This window comes from Myotis nattereri (assembly GCF_964212035.1).
Source record: "Myotis nattereri genome assembly, chromosome: 5".
Classification (NCBI taxonomy): domain Eukaryota; kingdom Metazoa; phylum Chordata; class Mammalia; order Chiroptera; family Vespertilionidae; genus Myotis; species Myotis nattereri.
In genome coordinates, this window is record NC_138080.1 from 25,310,190 (window position 1) to 25,331,352 (window position 21,163).

At 48.6% G+C, this 21,163-nt stretch overlaps 1 protein-coding gene across 1 annotated transcript; it reads right to left on the minus strand.

The window, feature by feature from the left end:
* Positions 1-1,837: 1,837 nt before the first annotated feature.
* Positions 1,838-20,837, minus strand: TSPAN16 (tetraspanin 16; the record flags this gene model as incomplete). The annotated part of the gene is made up of 6 exons (XM_081092708.1): positions 1,838-4,241; positions 8,749-8,832; positions 11,687-11,839; positions 13,729-13,836; positions 18,485-18,742; positions 20,769-20,837. 6 exons carry the CDS (start codon positions 20,835-20,837, stop codon positions 4,194-4,196), a joined length of 720 nt encoding a protein of 239 aa, XP_080948834.1. The 3' UTR covers positions 1,838-4,193.
* Between the last annotated feature and the right edge of the window lie 326 nt (positions 20,838-21,163).

Sequence of the window (21,163 nt, forward strand, 5' to 3'; positions counted from 1 at the left end):
ACTAGGCGGCTCCGCCCCTGGCTGGTCTGCACTGGTCCGCTGTGTCCTCACCTCTGTGCTGCAGTGACCTGCTCACTGCCTTCTGGCCTGTTCTGCTCCTTTCAGCCTTAGGTGGAAAGAAGAGTGCTCCCAGAGCCGCAGGAGAGCTGGCTTATATAGACACAAGTCCCCACCCCTGGTCCCTGATTGGTGTGTCCTCATGCAAATGAGGGCTCCACATCCTCGGCAGTTTGATTGGTCCAAAAGGCACTGTCCTAATTGGTCAGAATAGAACTGCTCCAGTTGACCGGACCTTTGCAGCTCCGGTTGGATGGGGAAAGCCTCAGTCCTATGGGTTGAAATAGGATTTCAGGCACTCCTTCATCAGGGCTGGCTCAGGTGGCAGGAGCAGTACAGGCAGGCGAGTCAGTGCAGAGGCAAGCAGTTCAGTGCAGACGTCTCCCTGGAGTGCAGTTTGTGTGAGGCCCCTGTGTAGAAATGGCTGCCAGGCTCTGTTTTTAAAAACTTGTGCCAAAACCGGTTTGGCTCAGTGGATAGAGCGTCGGCCTGCGGACTGAAAGGTCCCGGGTTCGATTCCGGTCAAGGGCATGTACCTTGGTTGCGGGCACATCCCCAGTGGGAGATGTGCAAGAGGCAGCTGGTCGATGTTTCTCTCTCATCGATGTTTCTAACTCTCTATCTCTCTCTCTTCCTCTCTGTGAAAAATCAATAAAATATATTAAAAAAATAAATAAATAAATAAATAAAATAAAATAAAAACTTGAGCCCAGTTAGCCACCAGGAACCCTTGTCAGTAGGTATCTTTGTTCTCAGGGTTCGCACCAACAGGACCCAGAACCAAAGTTTAAACTTCGATATTCCCCTGTGAGTAGTACTTGTGAACCCTTCGCTGCTCCCCCCGCAGAAACAACGGACCAGGACAAGATCGGAACCTGATGAAACCCTTTCAGAAGCAAAGGGCCTGTTGTCCAGGAAGATCGGGTGTTGAAACCCCTTGCATTATTTATTAGTTTTTATTTATTGATTTTTAGAGAGAGAGAGAGAGAGAGAGAGAGAGGGAGAGAAAGAGAGGGAGAGAGAGTGAGGGAAACACCAGTTTGTTGTTCCACTTATTTATGCACTCATTGGTTGATTCTTGTATGTGCCCTGATTGAACCCATAACCTTGGTATCTCAGGACGACACTCTAACCAACTAAGCTACCTGGCCCCAAGCCCTGGAAGGAGAAGACAGGCTTGAGCCTTGCCTCCTGTCTCTTTGCAGGTTGACCTCACGATAAAAGCTTTTTTTTTCCTCCTCAAAAGCTAGTGCCATACCCCGGTCGGCATGGCTCAGTGGTTGAGCATTGACCTATGAACCAGGAGGTCGCAGTTTGATTCCAGGTCACATGTCCGGGTTGCAGGCTCCATCCCCAGTCTGGAGCGTGCAGGAGGCAGCTGATCAGTGATTCTCTGTCATCATTGATATTTCTATCTCTCTCCCTGTAATCAATACAAATATATTTTAAAAAGAAAAAAGAAGAATCTAGTGCCATAGTATTGGCTTCTGTGTCCATTAAGCCTTGCTTGGTAATCCTGGGATCCAAGCTTGAGTATTTTGTTAAATTCCCAGGGGGTTCCAGTGTACAGCCAGGGCTGAGAACAAGCGATTTATAGGAAATACAGGGGAGAGAGGAACAAGGTAAAGGCACCACAGAGCAGACGTAGCAAAACCAGGAGGTGTGGAATTCCCAGCATTCCACACTCTTCCTGCAACAAAGCCAAGGTAGGTGGGGTTGGGGAAAAGAAGGAAATCTAGGGCAGCGGTTTCTCAAAGTGTGTTTCCTGTGTCCACAACGTTGTCTGGTAATGTGTTAGGAATGCAGACCCCTGGGCCCTCAAGGTCTCCTGAGTCAGAAGCTCTGGCAGAGGGATTGGGACTTTAACAAAACCTCTAGAGCAGTGGTTCTCAGCCTTCCCAATGCTGCGACCCTTTAATACAGTTCCTCATGTGGTGGTGACCCCCAACCATAACATTATTTTCTTTTTCTTTTTTTTTTAACAATAAAGCTAATTTTTATTATTATTATTGCTTAAAGTATTACAAAGGGTATTACATATGTGTCCTTTCCCGCCCCCCCCCCCCGCCCTTGACAATCCCCTGGCCTCCCCTACCCCCCAGTGTCTTATGTCCATTGGTTATGCTTATATGCATGCATACAAGTCCTTCGGTTGATCTCTTACCCCCCCCTCCCTCCTTTCCCCCAACCCTCCCCCGCCTTCCCGCTGCAGTTTGACAATCTGTTTGAGGCAGCTCTGCCTCTGTATCTATTATTGTTCATAAGTTTATAATGGTCTTTATTATCCATGAATGAGTGAGATCATGTGGTATTTTTCCTTCATTGACTGGCTTATTGCACTTAGCATAATGCTTTCCAGTTCCATCCATGCCGTTGCAAATGGTAAGAGTTCCTTCTTTTTTACAGCAGCATAGTATTCCACCGTGTAGATGTACCATTAAATTATTTTCGTTGCTACTTCATAACTGCAATTTTGCTACTGTTATGAATCGTAATGTAAATATCTGATATGCAGGATGTATTTTCATTGTTACAAATTGAACATAATTAAAGCATAGTGATTCATCACAAAAACAATATGTAATTATATATGTGTTTTTCGATGGTCTTAGGCGACCCCTGTGAAAGGGTCGTCGACCCCCAAAGGGGTCGCAACCCACAGGTTGAGAACCACTGATCTAGAGGCTTGCAATGCGCGCTCTGATTTCAGGGTTACTGGGTTCAAATAAAAGGGACGTAGAAGACATGACATACATAACATGTGGAGCTTGTTTGGATCCCAATTCAAAGAAAACAAATGCACAGTGACATTTGTAGCCAATTAGAGGAATTCGATGATGGCCTGTGTGTTTGGTGATGCCAAAGAATGGCTGCTAATTGTCTTAGCTGTTGTCTTAGTCCATTCAAGCTGCTATAACAGAATATCAGACTTGGTGGGTTATAAGCAACATTTATTTCTCACAGTTCTAGAGGCTGGGAAGTTCAAGAACACGGTGCCAGCAGATTACTGTGTCCTCACATGGAGGGAGGGGTGAGTGAGCTCTTTGGAGTCTCTATTACAAGGGCACTAATCCCATTCATGAGGGCCCCACACTCATGACCTAATCACCTCCTAATACCATCACCTTGGAGATTAGGTTTCAACATACAAATTTTGGGAAGACTCCCGTATTCAGTCTGATGTTATAATGGCATTAGGGTTGTGAACACAAATATATACATTTTTAAATTTTATTTTAACCTTTATTGTTGAGAGTATTACAGATGTCCCCCCTCTCTCCCCCATTGCCTCCCTTCACCTGGTTCCCTCCTCACCGCCCCTCATACTAGTCCCGATGTACTTTCTTCGTTACTTCTCTAGTTGTAGGACTTCTGTTCAGCCAGTTTTCAGGCAGTTCTCAATGATGGTTGTTCTGTATTGTATTGTCATTTTGATGTGGTTGTGCAAGGTGGCAAGTACCTGTGTTTACCTGTGCTGCCAGCTTGGTTCTCCTCAAAAACATATTTTAAAAAAAGAGAGAGAGAAAAAGGGATAATGAAACAAATAATATCAAATTCTTGGTGATTGCTGAGTCTGGGTTAGGAGTACATGGGGGTTTCTTTGGACAAGTTATCTTTTGTGAATGTTTTTTAAAAAATATATTTTATTGATTTTTTACAGAGAGGAAAGGAGAGGGATAGAGAGTTAGAAACATCGATCAGCTGCCTCCTGCACACCCCCCACTGGGGATGTGCCCGCAACCAAGGTACATGCCCTTGACCGGAATCGAACCTGGGACCCTTCAGTCCGCAGGCCGACGCTCTATCCACTGAGCCAAACCAGCCAGGGCTTTTGTGAATATTTTTGATTTTTTTTCACATAATAATTTACCAAACAAGACAGTTGCATGTGAACTAAAATCATTGCCAGCTAGTATGAAAAATAAAGCGAAGGAAAAAACAAAACAAAAGAAAAATAACTAAATAAAGCGAAGGAGAAAGGAGTCGGGATGACAGAAGTTTCCCCAATCTTTTATTATCAATCTCCCTTCAAAAAAACAGTGAGTTCCACAGAGAAACAAAAATGAGACCACATCTCCAACAGCCAGGTAAAACGAGAACACATCTCCAACAGTCAGGTGTGCCCAGGTGTCCTGTCAGCCCAGCTTCACAAACAGCAACAAAGTGGTAAGAATTCCTGGCAGCTGAAATGGAAGAAACAAACATAGAACCAACTTTGAGGGGCTTCTGGAACGGGAATCAAATTGGATACCCAGAGACGGGTAGCATCGTGTTCCGGAAACGGCAGGGGCAGGGTTTACACATGGCCTCAGGGTCCTCAGGCCACGTTGGAGGTCATTTGGACCTGTTCACATCGTTTCGGTGGAGGGTAGAAGGTGGAGGCCTTTCAGGATGCACAGCAGTCATTCTCCCTTTGCTTCCCCCAGGTCTTATCTCCACCCTCTGCTCTCCCCTGGGTCCTGAAAACTACATTTCCCAGAAACCCCTGCCTTCTTCCTTCCTGTTAGATTTGGCCAATAGGAAGCACCAATGAGAGATGGGAGAATGGGGGAAAGTTTGAAGTATTCCCACTCCCTCCTCTCTTCTGCTCATCCTGAACGCTCCAAGCCTGCTCGCCCCGGCGCTTCAGGACTAGGAGAAGTAAAAGCTCCCCGAGCTGCTAGCCCCTGAGTGCCTCAACAGCCCTCGTTTTCCTGAACTCTGCCCACACCTCTGCAGAGGCCCCGGAAGCTACTTTTCTGATCTTTTTTTTTTTCAATGACAGTTTACATACAATATTATTTTGCACTAGAGGCCCAGTGCATGAAATTCATGCATGGGAGGGGGTTCCCTCAGCCCAGCCTGCACCCTCTCCAATCCTGGACCCCTCGGGGAATGTCCGACTGCCAGTTTATCAGGCCTAAACCGGCAGTGGGACATCCCTCTCACAACCCAGGACTGCTGGCTCCTAACTGTTCACCTGCATGCCTGCCTGATTGCCCCTAAATGAGCCCCGCCCCCCCCCTTCCCTGCAGCTTGATCACCCCTAAACGCCTCTGCCTGCCAGCCTGATTACCCCTAACTGCCCACCCCTACCAGCCTGGTTGTCCCCAACTGCCCCCCTACCAGTCTGGTAACCCCCAACTGCCCCAGCCTGCCAGCCTGGTCGCCCCACACAGTCTGCTGTTCAGTCATTTGGTCGTCCCTCACTAACACCCCTGCCAGCCTTGTCACCCCATGCAGCCTGATGTTTGGTCGTTACTGTTACTGTGACTGTGTGCCGGACAATTTGCATATTCCTCTATTATTAGTATAGATTAGTTTCCAGTGCACAACATAATGTTAGATAATCATATACTTTACAAAGTTGTCCTCCCAATATTTCAGGGGCCCACCTGGCACTGTATATAGTCCTTACAATATTATTGCCTATATTCCCTATGCTGTACTTTACATCTCCATGACTATTTTGTGGCTAACAATTTGTACCAATTTGTACTTCTTCTTTGTTTTTAAATGATTTTATTATCTCTTTTTAAAAAAATAAGTTGTTATTGCCCTAGCCGGTTTGGCTCAGTGGATAGAGCGTCGGCCTGCAGACTGAAGGGTCCCAGGTTTGATTCCGGTCAAGGGCATGTACCTTAGTTGCGGGCACATCCCCAGTAGGGGGTGTGCAAGAGGCAGCTGATTGATGTTTCTAACTCTCTATCCCTCTCCCTTCCTCTCTGTAAAAAATCAATAAAATATACATATATTTTTTAAAAAAATAAGTTGTTATTGATTTCAGAGAAAGGAAGGGAGAGGAGAGAGAGAGATAGAAACATCACTGAGAGCCTGACCTGTATGAACCAGGTGGTTGTGGTTCAATTCTGGGTCAGGGCATATGCCCAGGTTGTGGGCTCTATCCCCAGTAGGGGATGTGCAGAAGGCAACTGGTCAATGATTCTCTCTCATCTTTGATGTTTCTATCACTCTCTCCCTCTCCCTTCCTCTTTGAAATCAATAAAAATATAAATTTAAAAAATCTTTTAATTTGTATTAAAAAAATAGAAACATCATATTTTTTATCTGTTCATCTATTGATGGCCATTTGGGTTGTGTCCATATCTTGGCTATCCTATCTAATAAAAGAGTAATATGCAAATTAACCATCACTTTGCGGCAAAGATGGCGGCACCCATAGTGGTTGGGGCAGGATGCTGGTGGCATTGCCCTGGCAACACGAGCCCAGCGTCCCCGCCCTGGCTGCGCATCGGGAGGGAGGGACCTCGGGCCAGAGGCCAGGGCGAGGAACACTGGCGTCATTGCAGGCTGGGCTGAGGGACCCCCTCCCCATGCATGAATTTTGTGCACTGGGCCTCTAGTTGTAAATAATGCTGCAATGAACAAAAGGTACATATATTCTTTCCAATTAGTGTTTTGGGTTTCTTCAGATATATCCCAGAGGTGGAGTCACTGGGTCATAAAGCAGTTCTATTTTTAATTTTCAAAAAATCTTTTCATTGATTTTTTTTAAAGAGAGGAAGGGAGAGAGAAAGAAACATATATGTGAGAGCAAAACATTGATTGGCTGCCTCTAGCATGCTCCCTAGTGGGGATCAAGCCTGAAACCCAGGTGTGACCTGACCAGGAATGGGACTGATGCCTTTCAGTGCACAGGACGAGGCCCAATCAACTGGGGATTACAATGAACATCTTTACTTTTTACAGTCTTGCTTGGATTAAGAGTAAGTTAACTTCAGTAGCCTACAAAAACTTTGCTCCTGTATAGCTGTTTTCTCCAACCTTGTTCATGCTATTATTGTCATGTATATTACATTTTAACAAAAGTCTATCAACACAGTTTTATAGTTATTGCTTTATGCAATTATCTTTATATGAGATAGGAGAAGAAAAGTTTTAACAAAAAATATTTTTCTCTCCCTGGGGCTTATCTGAACTTGGCCCTGAGGAAAGAGCCGCTCCTTGGACAGGCTCAGGGATGAGAATAGCTCCTGTGCACACTGTTTCCATGGTGAGTGGCCTTCGAGCATCTCTCGTGGTGCATGAAGAACTCATCATCTCGCTGCCTCTGCCTCCCTGTGATCCCTGCCTCGGATAAGACCTCCCTCGGGCTGATGACAATAACTTCCTAGCGTCATAGGGCATCGTGCAAAGCCTCTGACTCACTCCACCTCATCAGTGCTTAACAGCAAACAATGGCGCAGCCCATTTTACAAATGAGGGAGGCTGTCGTCCTAACTCACAGACAGCCAGTGAGTGACACGACTAGGACCAGAGTTTGGAGCCCCAGGCCTTGCCCCTCAGGCCTTCCACCAGAGAAGTGTAGGCCAGACTCACTAGCTGGATGAAGAGGGCACATCTCCAGGGTAAGTTGTTTCTCACTTGAATCCCGCATCACCCACATGCCTTCCTCACCCCTTCTTTTCTTCTCTTTCCTTTTCTTCTTCTCCTCCTCCTCCTCCTCTCCTCCTCATCCTCATCCTCATCCTCATCCTCATCCTCCTCCTTCTTTTGTTAATCCTCACTTGAGAATATTTTTCCATTGATTTTTAGAGAGAGTGAGAAACTTCGATGTGAGGGAGACATATGGATTGGTTGCCTCCTGCATGTGCCCCGACCGGGGCTGGGGTTCAAGCCTGCAACTGAGGTACATGCCTTGACCAGAATCGAACCCGGGACACTTCAGTCTGCAGGCCAACGCTCTATCCACAGAGCCAAACCAGCTAGGTCCATTGGTTGATTCTTGTATGTGCCCTGACTGGGGATCAAACCCGTAACCTTGGCATATCAGGACAAAACTCCAACCAACGGAGCTACCTGGCCAGGGCCACATTTTCCAGTTTAAAAATCATGTTTCTCACCTATCCCCGCTGGTTCGAAGGCCAGCTCCATGACAGAAGAGGTTTTTGTGTGTTTAATTCTAAGTTGTATCCTTAGTGTCTATAATATTGACTGGACCTAGGAGGTGCTCAATAAAGTTCGTGGAGTAAAAAAGATGTGAAAAACCTTTCTACTGCCTGGCCCGCGTGGCTCAGTGGTTGAGCGTCGACCTATGAACCTGGAGGTCACGGGTTCGATTCCCAGTCAGGGCATATGCCCAGGTTTCGGGCTCTATCCCCAGTGTGGGGTGTGCAGGAGGCAGCTGATCAATGATTCTCTCTCATCATTGATGTTTCTCTCTCTCTCCCTCTCCCTTCCTGTCTGAAATAAACTCAATAAAAATATTTTTTAAAAATAAGCATTTTTTTAAACCTTTCTACTGCCTTTCTGTTATTCTCAGAATCAAGCCAACCCCTCTCCGTATCCCACAAGGCCTTATATTACCTTGCCCGCATCAACCTGCCCTCATCTCACCCTTCTTGTCCATCCTGCTCCGCCACAGGGGCCTCCCTGCTGGTCCTTGAATAAGCCAAGCTTCTCCCAGCCTCAGGGCCTTTGCACCAACTGTTCCCTCTGCCCTCCCCCCATATACACACACGGCTTTTCCTCAGGTCACTGGTCAGCCGTCACCTCCTCAGACAGTCCCTCCCTAATCTCCTTTTTCCATCACCATGTTTTACTGCCTCCCCCACTTGAATGTCAGTGCCACATTGGCAGGGATTTTTGTCTTTTTTCATCACTGTTGTGTCCTCAGTGCCCCGACAGTGCTTGGCACACAGTTGGTGCTCCATAAAAGAGTGTAGTGCGTCCCAGAGGAGCGAGGCTTACCTGCATCACGGCTGCCCCCAGTGAGCCTATACTCAGGTTGACGCTCTGAGTCGTGACTATTTTCTGGAACTTGGGAAAACAGCCCTGCAGGTACAAATGTCAAAGCAGGCGGGACCTGGTTAGGGGCTCGGAGACTCTGAGGCCCTGTCACCACCCACCCCTTTTGCGGCCATTCAAACTGCCCTCAGATTCAGGGAGGAGAAAGGGACAGGGCGCCAGGACCTCAGCTCCTTCTCACTTGACTGCCCCCCAACATGCCAGCATTGCCCTAGCCTCCTCCTCCTTCCACACACCCCCCCAGAGAACCCCCCAGTGTCCACGTGGGCAAGTCATCACTAACTGTGGGACCCCCTTTCTGCGCCTCAGTTTCCCAGCTGTAAATGTGACCAACTGGGTCCCCCTCACAAGATTTTTGAGTGGATTAAGACAGCGGTTCTCAGCCTGTGGGTCGCGACCCCTTTGGCGGTCGAACGACCCTTTCACAGGGGTCGCCTAAGACCATCCTGCCTATCAGATATTTACATGACGATTCATAACAGTAGCGACATTACAGTTATGAAGTAGCCACGAAAATAATTTTTTGGTTGGGTCACAACATGAGGAACTGCATTTAAAGGGCCAGAAGGTTGAGCCCTGACCGGTTTGGTTCAGTGGATGGAGCGTCGGCCTTCGGACTGAAGGGTCCCGGGTTCGATTCTGGACAAGGGCATGTACCTTGGTTGCAGGCACATACCCAGTAGGGGGTGTGCAGGAGGCAGCTGATCGATGTTTCTCTCTCGTCGATGTTCCTGGCTCTCTATCCCTCTCCCTTCCTCTCTGTAAAAAAAATCAATAAAATATATATTAAAAAATAAATAAATAAAATAAAGGGCCAGAAAGTTGAGAACCACTGGATTAAGAGAAAGACTCTACAGGAAGTACATAGCAGTGGCCTGACACAGAGCCAGCGTTCAGGAACTATTCATTATTTCTGAGTGTTCTTTATATATGAACAGAAGGACGTACGTGTTTCTAGCACCTTCTCACTCATTTCCTACAACAACCCCATAAGGTAGGTTTTTATTTTCTCTTCCCCCGCCCCAATATATTTTTATTGATTTCAGAGAGGAAGGGTGAGGGAGAGAGGGATAGAAACATCCAAGGTAAGAGAGAATCTTTGATCAGCTGCCTCCTGCATGCCCCACACTGAGGATCGAGCCCACAATTCGGGCATGTGCCCTGACCAGGAATCGAACCGTGACCTCCTGGTTGGTAGGTTGATGCTCAACCATTGAGTCACACCAGCTGGGCTCTTTGTTTTATAAATGAAGAAACTGGGGCTCAGACAGGTGAAGAGATCAGACACCGTGGGTGAGCAGAGCAGGCTCCACTCCCCTTGCTGTGGCCACGGAGATGCCCCTCACCTTCTGGGCCCCCAGCACTTCCTGTGTTTGGAAGCTGGGGCTGCCTCGTTGCTCACTGTTGGCAGTTCAGTAGCCCCTTCACGTAATGAGTATTTACTCAGTGCCTATTGTATGCCAGGCAGTGGGCGCCGGAACCCAGCAATGTGAAAACAGACAAAATTCTTGCCTTGGTGGAGCCGACATTTGCGTGGGGAAAACAGGTACAGTGGGGCCTTGACTTACGAGTGTCCCGACTAACGAGTTTTTTGAGATACCAGCTGTCTCGCAGCTGATTTTTTGCATTGAGTTGAGAGAGTAATTTGAGTTAATGAGCTCCTTAACGAGCTCGGTCTCCGAACGAATTAAACTCGTAAGTCAAGGCCCCTCTGTAGTAGGTACTGGTTAAGCACCAGGCAGACACTAAAGTAGAATAAGGAGATGAAGTGTAATGGTGATTTGTGGGGAGATCCTATTATAGAGAAGGGGTCAGGAATATCTCACCAATGGAGCACAGACTAGAAGGAAGTGAGGTAGGAAGACATTTAGGGGAAGAGAATTCCAGGCAGAAGGAACAGCCTTTGCAAAGCCCCTGAGGCTGGCAGGCGCCTGATGTGTTTGTGCTGCATCGAGGAGGCTGGTGTGGCTGCAGCAGGATGAGTGAGCGTGTGAGTCGGAGGAGAAGTGGTTGTGCAGGGCCCAAGGGGCCAGTGTGTTCATCTCTGAGTCCCAGGGTCCGGCTCCCAGCAGGAGCCGTTCAGGGTGATGAATGAATTAATGAATGATTCCTGTTTCTTCCCTCAGAGAAGATCTGTGTTACTTTACTCATGACAGAAGTCAAGAGGAAGCTGGGCCGTGGAGTTTAAAGCCCAGGCCAACTACTCCCTGGCCATGGGAAGCTCTCTGTGCCTCAGTTTCCTCATCTGTAAAGTGGGAGAAGAGCCTAGAGCAGGGTTGGGCAAACTTTTTGACTCGAGGGCCACAATGGGTTCTTAAACTGGACCGGAGGGCCGGAACAAAAGCATGGATAGAGTGTTTGTGTGAACTAATATAAATTCAAAGTAAACATCATTACATAAAAGGGTACGGTCTTTTTTTTTCAATAGTTTTATTCATTTCAAACGGGTCGGATCCGGCCCGCGGGCCATAGTTTGCCCACGGCTGGCCTAGAGGGATGTGATGGGGATTGAGTTAAAGTGAATGCCCAGCCCTGGCCAGTGTGGCTCAGTTCATTGGGCATCATCCTGGCACCAAAAGGTTGCTGCTTCAATTCCCAGTCAGGGCACATGTCCCGGTTGTGGGCTCGATCCTGGGTAGGGGGCATGCAGAGAGATAGAGAGACAGAGAGAGAAACATCAACCTGAGAGAGAAACACCAATCACCGGGAATCAAACCCGCAACCTGGGAACGTGCCTTGACCGGAAATCGAACCCACCACCTTTTGGGTATAGGACAACGCTCCAACCGAGTCACACCAGCCAGGGCAAATGTGCAATTTTTATAAAAGTCCCCAGCCCTCGGGATCTACCATGGTGGTGGCCAACAAAATCGGGAGTTACCGCCTGGTGGATGACTTCAGAGGACACGTTGTGCCCGGTACAGGCCGCAGTCCCGATGGATTTGCAGCAGCTCCTGGGGTAGGTGTAGCCAGTCGTCTTCTCAAAGGAGGAACCAGAAAAATCTGTGTAGTTCTTCACGCCACAGCACTTCAGCTGCAGAGAGGAGAATAAACACTTGAAGACTTCCTTTCACATATTAAAATAACGAAAACAATAGAAGTCACAGTCACCATGGCTACTAGACAGCAGTCACAGTATTCCAGAGCCTAGTGCCTCCCTTACCCCCACCCCCATCACGGCTCAGAGCACTCACGGTTCTCATCTGACTGGGGGTAAAAGCTGAAGTCCTCATCATGGCCCGCAAGGCCCTGCAAGACCTGCCCTGTCCCCCCCAGGCCCTCATCTCCGCCCACCCTCCCTTTCACGTTCTCAGCTTTAGCCTCCCTGTCTCCTTGATGTTTCTCAAACGCACCTGGCAAGTGCCAGCCTTGGGGCCTTTAGATAGGCTGTTCCCTTTAAAAAAAAAAAAAAATTAAATACACTGTTTTTCTGTTTTTCTTTCCTTTTTTTTAATTTTTTTATTGATTTCAGAGAGGAAGGAAGGAGAGAGAGAGAGAAATATCAATGATGAGAGAGAAACATTGATTGGCTGCCTCCTGCACGCCCTCTCCTGGGGATCCAGGTTGCAAGCCGGGCATGTGCCTGACAGAATCAAACCGTGATTTCCTAGTTCAGTGGTCGGCAAACTCATTGGTCAACAGAGCCAAATATCAGCAGTACGACGATTGAAATGTCTTTTGAGAGCCAAATTTTTTAAACTTAAACTATATGGGGCGGTACATTGTTATTAACTTAATTAGGGTACTCCTAAACTGGCCTTGGCTAAAAACGTCCTCAATCTGATTGAGGTACGTTCGCTGAGGTCGCCTCCTTCCAACTCTCCCATCCACACTCGTATACTTGTTTCGTCTATCCCAGTGGTCGGCAAACTCATTAGTCAACGGAGCCAAATATCAACAGTGCTTCTTCAAAATAGACTCGCTCAGGCCGAAAACCGACTCCTGTGCAAGGGCCACAAAGTTTTAATTGCACTGTATGTGCGCGCCCGCATGTGGTATTTTGTGGAAGAGCCACACTCAAGGAGCCAAAGAGCCGCATGTGGCTCGCGAGCCGCAGTTTGCCGACCACTGTACCTAGTTCATGGGTTGATGCTTAACCACTGAGCCATGCCGGCCAGGCTACAGCACTAGCTTTTGAGGAGGAAAATAAATAAACATATATTTTAAAAAATAATGGAAAGAGGTTTTCAAACACCAAAGAAGGATTTGCGCACCCATGTTCATAGTGGCATTTTTCACAACACCCCAAAGGTGGGGACAGCTCAAGTGTCCACTGATGGATGATGGGTAAACAAAAGGTACTGTATCCATACGACGAAATCTTTTTCAGCCTTAAAAAGGAAGGAAATTCTGACCCTTGCTACAACATGTGTGATTCCACTTATATGAGGAGTCAGATTAATAGAGACAGAAAGTAGATGGTGGGTGCCCGGGCTGGGGAAGGGGAGAATGGGAAGTGAGTGTTTAATGGGGACAGAGTTTCAGTTTGGGAAGATGAGAAAGTTCTGGAGCTGGATGGTGGTGATGGCTGCACAACAATGTGAGTGTGCTTAATGCCACTTAAAAATGGTTAAGATGGTAAATTTTATGTTATGTACTAGAGGCCCAGTGCACGAATTTGTGCATGGTGGGGGGAGTGGGACACTTGGCCTGGCTGGCGATCGAGGCTGATTGGGGCCAATCGGGGCCAGCCAGCCAGGAGGAGGGACCTCAGGAGATTGGCCAGCTGAGGGAGGTTGGCTGTGGGAGCATCCTGACCACCGGGGGGGGGGGGGGGGGGGGGAGGGGGCGTTGAGTATCTGCCCCCTAGTGGTCAGTGCATCATCATAACGACCAGTCATTCGGTTGACCAGTCTTAACGGTAGCTTAGGCTTTTATATGTAGAGATATTTTATCACATTAAAAAAAAGATGGGACTCTCACCTTCTCCATGACCAAGTTCCATTCCATGGAGAAGTCGTCGGGCTCATTGTAGCCCCTGTAATTCTTCTTCAGGGTCACAAAGCTGTATTCCAGGGATTCTTCCGGAGCCTCAAAGGGGAAACGGGAGCCATGAATACACAAAACAGCAAGGCGCCCCATTTGGTGAGGTTTCTTGGGGACAGAGCCAGGGGGTGGGGGCTTCCCTTCTGCTTCCTTCACAGTCCCTCCCCTTAGCCGTGGGTCTGCGCTGGCGGATGGCACCTTCAGGCTCCCATCAGCCCGGGGAGCGCATCTGGTCGTCTCCATCACAAACCAGTTTGAATCATCTGCTCTTTCCAATCGCCCACACATCTGCCCCCTCCCACCCCATTTGGCTGAAAGTCTATTAAAGACTTGAATATCATCGTTAGCTACTGAATCAATCTCTCTCTCTCTCTCTCTCTCTCTCGCAACTGCATCTCTCTGTGCACAAGAAAAGAAACACATTTAATTTTCTACTGTTTAAATAAAGGTCTAAATTTTAAACGTTTCCCCTGAAGAGGTGACATAGCCACATGGTTCAAAATTCGCAAAGCACAGACGGGTAGACCATGAAAAGTCTCCTCCCACCTTTTTCTCCCAGCCAACAAGTTCCTCCCACTCCACAGAGACTGTCACTGCTTCCTGTGTCCCCAGAAGAGACATCCTATGTGTGTCAGAGCAAGTGCATCCGATGGCTTTCCTCCTGGCTTCACAGGACTCTCGGGCTGCACCTGGCTGGTCGTTAACCAGGGAGGCCGTGGCTCTTGGTCCCCCGCTTGTGTCCCGGTGGCCTTTGTCATTTCTGTGCTCGCTGTGCCTGCGACCAAGGGCTGCCTGTGGCCTCTCAGCCACAGGCATCCAGGGAGCAGCACGCACGCGGCTGATGGGAGGTGTGGGGGTCAGTACTGCAGCTTCCTGGGCCCTCGCGTGGAGAAGCAGCTGTGTGTCCTGCACCGGGTCCCCGGGGCCCCCGGCAGGGCTGAACCCAGCTGCCCACAATGTCACCTTTTACCAACTGCGTGCCCTTCCCTGCCTCCCTTCCCTGTCCCTACAGGTGCTTCTTGGGGTCACGTCTCAAATAAACCAGGAGCCTTCACATTCTTGTCTCCGAGTTGGCCTCTGGGGGGACACAAATGAGGACGTCACTGTCTCCTGAAGCAAGTACCATCTTGTTCACGGACGGCCTTCTCCTTCCTTCCTCCCCCGGCATCAGACTGCCTTGTGATGTTATAAACTGCCCCCTCCAGTGACGCTCCCTAGGCCGGGGGTTTTGCCATCCCCACATGCATGTCGTTCAGCCCACGGACACACAGGCCCTTGGGTAAAAATGGGATGGTGGGGTCAAAGCATCTGTTTGTCATTTGGATGGATTTTGCCAAATAGCCCCCTGTTTTCAACATATTCCAAAGCCCAACAATGTGTATGGCATTTCCCATTGCTCCTTACCACCCACCACCCAGAGCAGGACAGGGGGTCAGATGAACTAGGCCAGTTTCTTGGGGCCTTCGAGGGGGAGGCCTGAGGTTTTCGGCTTCTCAAGGCATCTTTAAGGCTCAGTCTCCCTCCTCGGGACCTCCATGCCTCCCTCCTGGGGTGGGGTGGGGTGGGGTCGGGGGCTTCAGTTGAGTCTGTTTCTTTCTTTAAAAAAAAATTTTTTTTTATTGATTTCAGAGAGGAAGGGAGAGGGAGAGAGAGATAGAAACATCAATGATGAGAGAGAATCATTGGTCGGCTGCCTCCTGCACGCCCCCCACTGGGGATCGAGCCCGCAACCCAGGTACATGCCCCTGACCGGAATCGAACCTGGGACCCTTCAGTCCACAGACCGACGCTCTATCCACTGAGGCAAACCGGTCTGTTTATTCCTAACGCTGAAGGGGAGAAGCAGCGCTGTACTCACAGTTGGGAGGAAGGCAAGGACCAAGGTGGCGACCGTGATTTCCACAGTGAGGATGACAACCATCCACAGGAGGCTCTGGAAGACACGGCAGGGGCGACAGGAGCTGGGCGCTGCTGGGTGTCCCTGCCCACCCCCTGGCCACGTGGCTGCCCCGGGCTTGAAAGAACGGACATCCAGCGGGGTAGGGGCCTTTATTTCTTTCATGTGTCACTTTCCTATTTGTCCAGGTTGCAGGGTAGACTTAGGAGCCAACTAGCTGGACCCTCACTTCACACCCCGCACTGTACGGGCTTATGTGGCAGGTGTCGGAAAGGCTGTAGGTCGCAGATAGCAGGGACCGGGGTGGGGTGAGTGGGGTGGGATGGGGAGGACAGAACAGAAGCAGGAGGAGGGGAGAAGCCTCAGACCCGCTAATGCATGAAGAGGCTGACAACTGAAGGGGAGGGGCAGGGGACAGGTCGGTGGGTGTAGGAAGAAAATATCAACATTCGCTGCCTAACGTTTCCAATAAGTTCACTTGCACAGTGGGAAACGATGGGAAATTTGGCAGGCAGAGGCGCGGTCTTCAAGTTACCCATCAAGGAGAAGCCGCCTCCCGCCGGTGTCTCAGTTTCCCCGTCTGCACAATATGGCGGTGGGACCAGCTCTAGGGGTCTCAATGGATTCTGTGGAGCTTGAGGCCAGATGGGAGCGAAGTTAGGTCAGCTCCTGGCTTTCCTTTCATACATTTCCATTTGTACCTATTATTATTATTATTATTATTACTAGAGGCCCAGTGCATGAAATTCGTGCATGGTGGGGCGGTGTCCCTCAGCCTGGCCTGCACCCTCTCCAATCCAGGACCCCTCGGATCGTGCCTAAACCGACAGTTGGACATCCCTCTCACAATCTGGGACTGCTGGCTTCTAACCGTTTGCATGCCTGCCTGCCTGCCTGCCTGATTGCCCCTAACCGCCTCTGCCTGCCTGATTGCCCCCTAACTGCTCTACCCTGCTAGCCTGATCACGCCCCAACTGCTCTCCCCTGCCGGCCTGATCGCCCCTAACCACCTCTGCCTTGGCCCCTGCCACTGTAGCTTTGTCCAGAAGGACGTCCAGAAGATGTCTGATCTAATTAGCGTATTACCCTTTTATTAGTATAGATTATTAAAGACCTGTTTGATGATTTAGGCTGAGTCACCTAGCTTATCTGGCCCTCACACAGAGAGGAAGGAAAGTGCAGTGGATACACCCCCGGGGTCCCCACAGCCCACAGGGGTAAACGTGGGTGCAGGGCTTAGCAGGTGTAGGACCCCAGATGAGTGGCTCATGTAACAGATTATGAGAATTAATATTAATATCAATGTCACTCCCTCCCTGCCTCTGGGTGACTAAGATAACCAGACGTCAGCAAGTCCCAGTAGCTCTATCTTCAGAATCTATCCCCAACCTGCCCTTTCTCACCCCTCCCACAACTCCACCAGGTCTAGCCTCCACCATTCCCACCTGGCCCAGCACAGTGCCTCTGCTGTGGGGCCCCCCTACTGCTCCCCCCCATGGACACCAGAGGGCGCCCATGAGCACCAGCACCTGTGAGTACCTGCGTCCCAAAGTCCCTCCTCTGCTCAGAACCTTGTGTGGCTCCCAAATCCATCAAAAAGACTTTGCTTTTGTGAGTGAGGTCTCAGAGGCTTTGGGGGGACAGAGACTGGTGGTAAAGCAGGTCGGATTTGCAGACAGGTTGTGAGAGGGGTTGTGAGAGGGAGGACTCTGATTCCTCCAAGTTAAACTATGGTTAAAATAGTGTCCATATCACATTAAAGATAAAATGAAATATTGTAGGCATAGGATGTGGCTAAGAAATATTTGCTGAGCTCTAACCGGTTTGGCTCAGTAGATAGAGCATCAACCTGCAGACTCAAGGGTCCCAGGTTTGATTCCGGATAAGGGCATCTACCTTGGTTGCAGGCATATCCCCAGTAGAGGGTGTGCAGGAGGCAACTGATCGATGTTTCTAACTCTCTATCCCTCTCCCTTCCTCTCTGTAAAAAATTAATAAAATATATTTTTTTAAAAAGAAGTGTTTGCTGAACCTAATTAAGAAAAGAAATTGAGATGATGGAACTTCAGGGAGGAGGAGGGTGGGGGCAGGGTGCTCTAGGAGGTAACTAGAGTAAGAATTTCCCTGAAACCCCCAAATTGAAATAACCAGAGACTGGTAGCAACACAGTAGAGGAAGGAAAACAAACACACTGGAGACAGATTAAACATGAAGTGGGATAATCCGCTCCAACAAGATTCTAAGGGAAATGAGAAAGGGGATGCTGGGAGCTGGATTTTAAAGAGATGGTTAGCCAAGGCTGTGTGTGAAAATAAAGCATGTAAAATCTGGGACATGCTATCTGCATGGTCATGCTCAAAACGTTCATACCCCATGTACTTGAGCATGTACTTGTTCATGTATGACGATTCACAGTATTGTGTTAGTGGGATGGAAAGAACAGCATGCCTAGAACAGACTCAAACACAATGGAAACTCATGTAGACAGAGGAGGACCAGAGGGGCCACTCAGTAAGGGGGGCAGTATAAATCAGATCCCTACCTCACACCACACACATGGTTAAACTCCAGAAGGCCATGGGGAGAAAAGCTAGGAGAGTATAATTCATGACCTTGGGTAGAAAAGGAGTTCTACTAGTAAGTGAGACACATCATAAAGGAAGAGATGTATGCATTGATGCCATCAAATGAGACACCATGAACACTGCAAATGGGCAGGAGGGATTTGCAGTGTGTACAGTAAAGGATTTGTACGTGCAGGGAGAGTTTTGGGGTTTGCCTGCAGACCCAACTTACAAACAAGAGAATCTCTCTGCTTTCTTTGGTTGTGCCGTACCACACGGGGAAGCCCAGCAGCACTGTGAGGCAGCCCATCACCAGACACAGGTAGCTAACGTGGAACAGGTACACGGACGACAGCCCGAGGACTTTTGTGAGGACGGCCCCTTTGAACTTGACGTAGATGCCCAGGACAATGAGGATCACGCCAGACACCTTTAGAACATGAATCAGAAATGGAAAGGCAGCCTGTTCGTTGTTTACAAAAGGAACTCTCTGCCGAAACCGGTTTGGCTCAGTGGACAGAGCGTCGGCCTGTGGACTGAAGGGTCCCAGGTTCGATTCCGGTCAAGGGCATGTACCTGGGTTGCGGGCACATCCCCAGTAGGAGATGTGCAGGAGGCAGCTGATCGATGTTTCTCTCTCATCGATGTTTCTAACTCTCTATCCTTTTCCCTTCCTCTCTGTAAAAAAATCAATAAAATATATTTTTAAAAAAATCACTGAAGCAACCAATAAGAGAGCGGATAGGTAAATCATGGCAATGCAGTGGCACCACACACCGTTACTTTAAATGATACTGTAGGACAGGGGGTGGCAATTTTTTTTTCTGAAAATACCCAGATATTATGAGCTCTGTAGACTATAAGTTCACTTTTATCTAATCCTTACCTGAGGATATATTTATATAGATTTTTAGAGAGACAGGATGGGAGAGAGAGAGAGAAACATCAACATGAGAGAGAAAGCATTGACTGGAAGCCTCCTGTATGTGTCTGGCCCAGGGATCAAACCAACCCAGGTATGTATCCTGACCGGAAATCAAACCTGCAACCTTTTGGTGTATGGGGAGGATGCTCCAACCAACTGAGCCAGCCAGCCAGCCAGGGCTGTAAATTCTCTTTGCAAAGCACTCAGCTATGGTGGTGTACATCAAAAGCAGCCATATTTAACTTGTAAACAATTTTTTAAATTTACAAATATTTTTTATGTATCTATCTATCCATCCATACATCCATCCATCTATCTGGGTGTACTGTGCTGATCCCTATTGTAGGAAAGCGTTTATTAGTACAAAAAGATGTTTTCAATGCCTTAGGAAGTTTTTATTTTATTTATTTTTTTTATTTTAACTTATATTAATTTCAGAAAGGAAGAGAGAGATAGAAACATCAATGATGAGAGAGAATCATCCTGCACAACCCCCACTGGGGAATCGAGCCCACAACCTGGGCATGGGCCCTGACCGGAATCAAACCAGCTGAGTGATGGGTTTTTTTGTTTGTTTTGTTTTGTTTTTAAATATTTTATTGGTTTTTTACAGAGAGGAAGGGAGAGGGATAGAGAGCTAGAAACATCGATGAGAGAGAAACATCAATCAGTTGCCTCCTGCACACTCCCCACCGGGGATGCGCCCGCAACCAAGGCACATGCCCCTGGCGGGAATCGAACCTGGGACCCTCCAGTCCGCAGGCCGACGCTCTATCCACTGAGCCACACCGGTCAGGGCTGATGGTTTTTATTGAGCAATGTTCCCACGATAGGCATGAGCCCCTTTAATGGGCTGTCTCCTTTCTTTTTCTTTTTCTTTTTTTTATTTTTATTTTTTCATTTTTTAAAATATATTTTTATTGATCTCAGAGAGGACGGGAGAGGGAGAGATAGAATCATCAATGATGAGAATCATGGATCAGCTGCCTCCTGCACACCCCACACTGGGGATCGAGCCCATAACCCGGGCACGTGCCCTGACCAGGAATTGAACTGTAACCTCCTGGTTCATAGGTCGACGTGGTGTCTCCTTTCATTCCCATCAAAATGTCACAGCACAGGTAACGAGGAGGAGTGATATTGAATATCTTTCTCTTTCTGGGCAGCCTGTCCTTATCCTGCTCTACTATAAGAACAATCACTTCTTGAATAATGCACATGCTGAGTTATTTTTATAGTAAGAAAACAGTGTTTTGAAAAATTTAAAGGACCAGAAAATGACCACTCCCTCCCGCCCTCCCAACACACCTTCGCTTTCTGCCCGATTTGACTTAGAGCCAAGAGGTCCTCCGCTGCCTCTGGGCTCCCAGATCACACCCGTCTGTGATTTCCACCTGCTCTGGGTCAGTGGAGGCTACCCCTGTTCCCAGCACGTCCTGCCGCTCGTCAGCCTGCCCTACATTCCTCCCGCTTCCCTGGGGACCACAGAGCTGGATGCCAATGAATTTGGATCAACTTATTTCTGTCTTCGAGGGAGTTAGCCGTGGAGGAAGGGCCGCGAAGCCTGGGGCCTGGGTTGTGACATACTTACAGCCATGAAACCATTGAGGAAAAGTAACCGTCTCTTCAAGGAATGATAGGGGGCGTGCGTTTCAGCCATGCTGGCAGGCTGGGCGCCCTGGACATTAAGTCAGCACCTTCCTACACCTCTGGGCTACTGTTTCCTGAGATGGTAGAGGGCTGGGGGGAGGGGGGCGGGGGTCACTACAGCTGACGTGCTCTATTCCTCTCTCTCCTGACTGCCTGAGCATCTGCAGGGGAGGGGTTGAGTCATCAGCCTTTATCACATCACAATTGGAACAGGTGCTCCAAACGTCCTTCCTGCCGGCTCTTCTAACCAGGCCACGTGAGGCGTGGAAAAAAGGAATGGTGTGCCACCCTGGTACCCCCAGATGCCATGGGTAGGGTGCTCAGCACTGACCACTT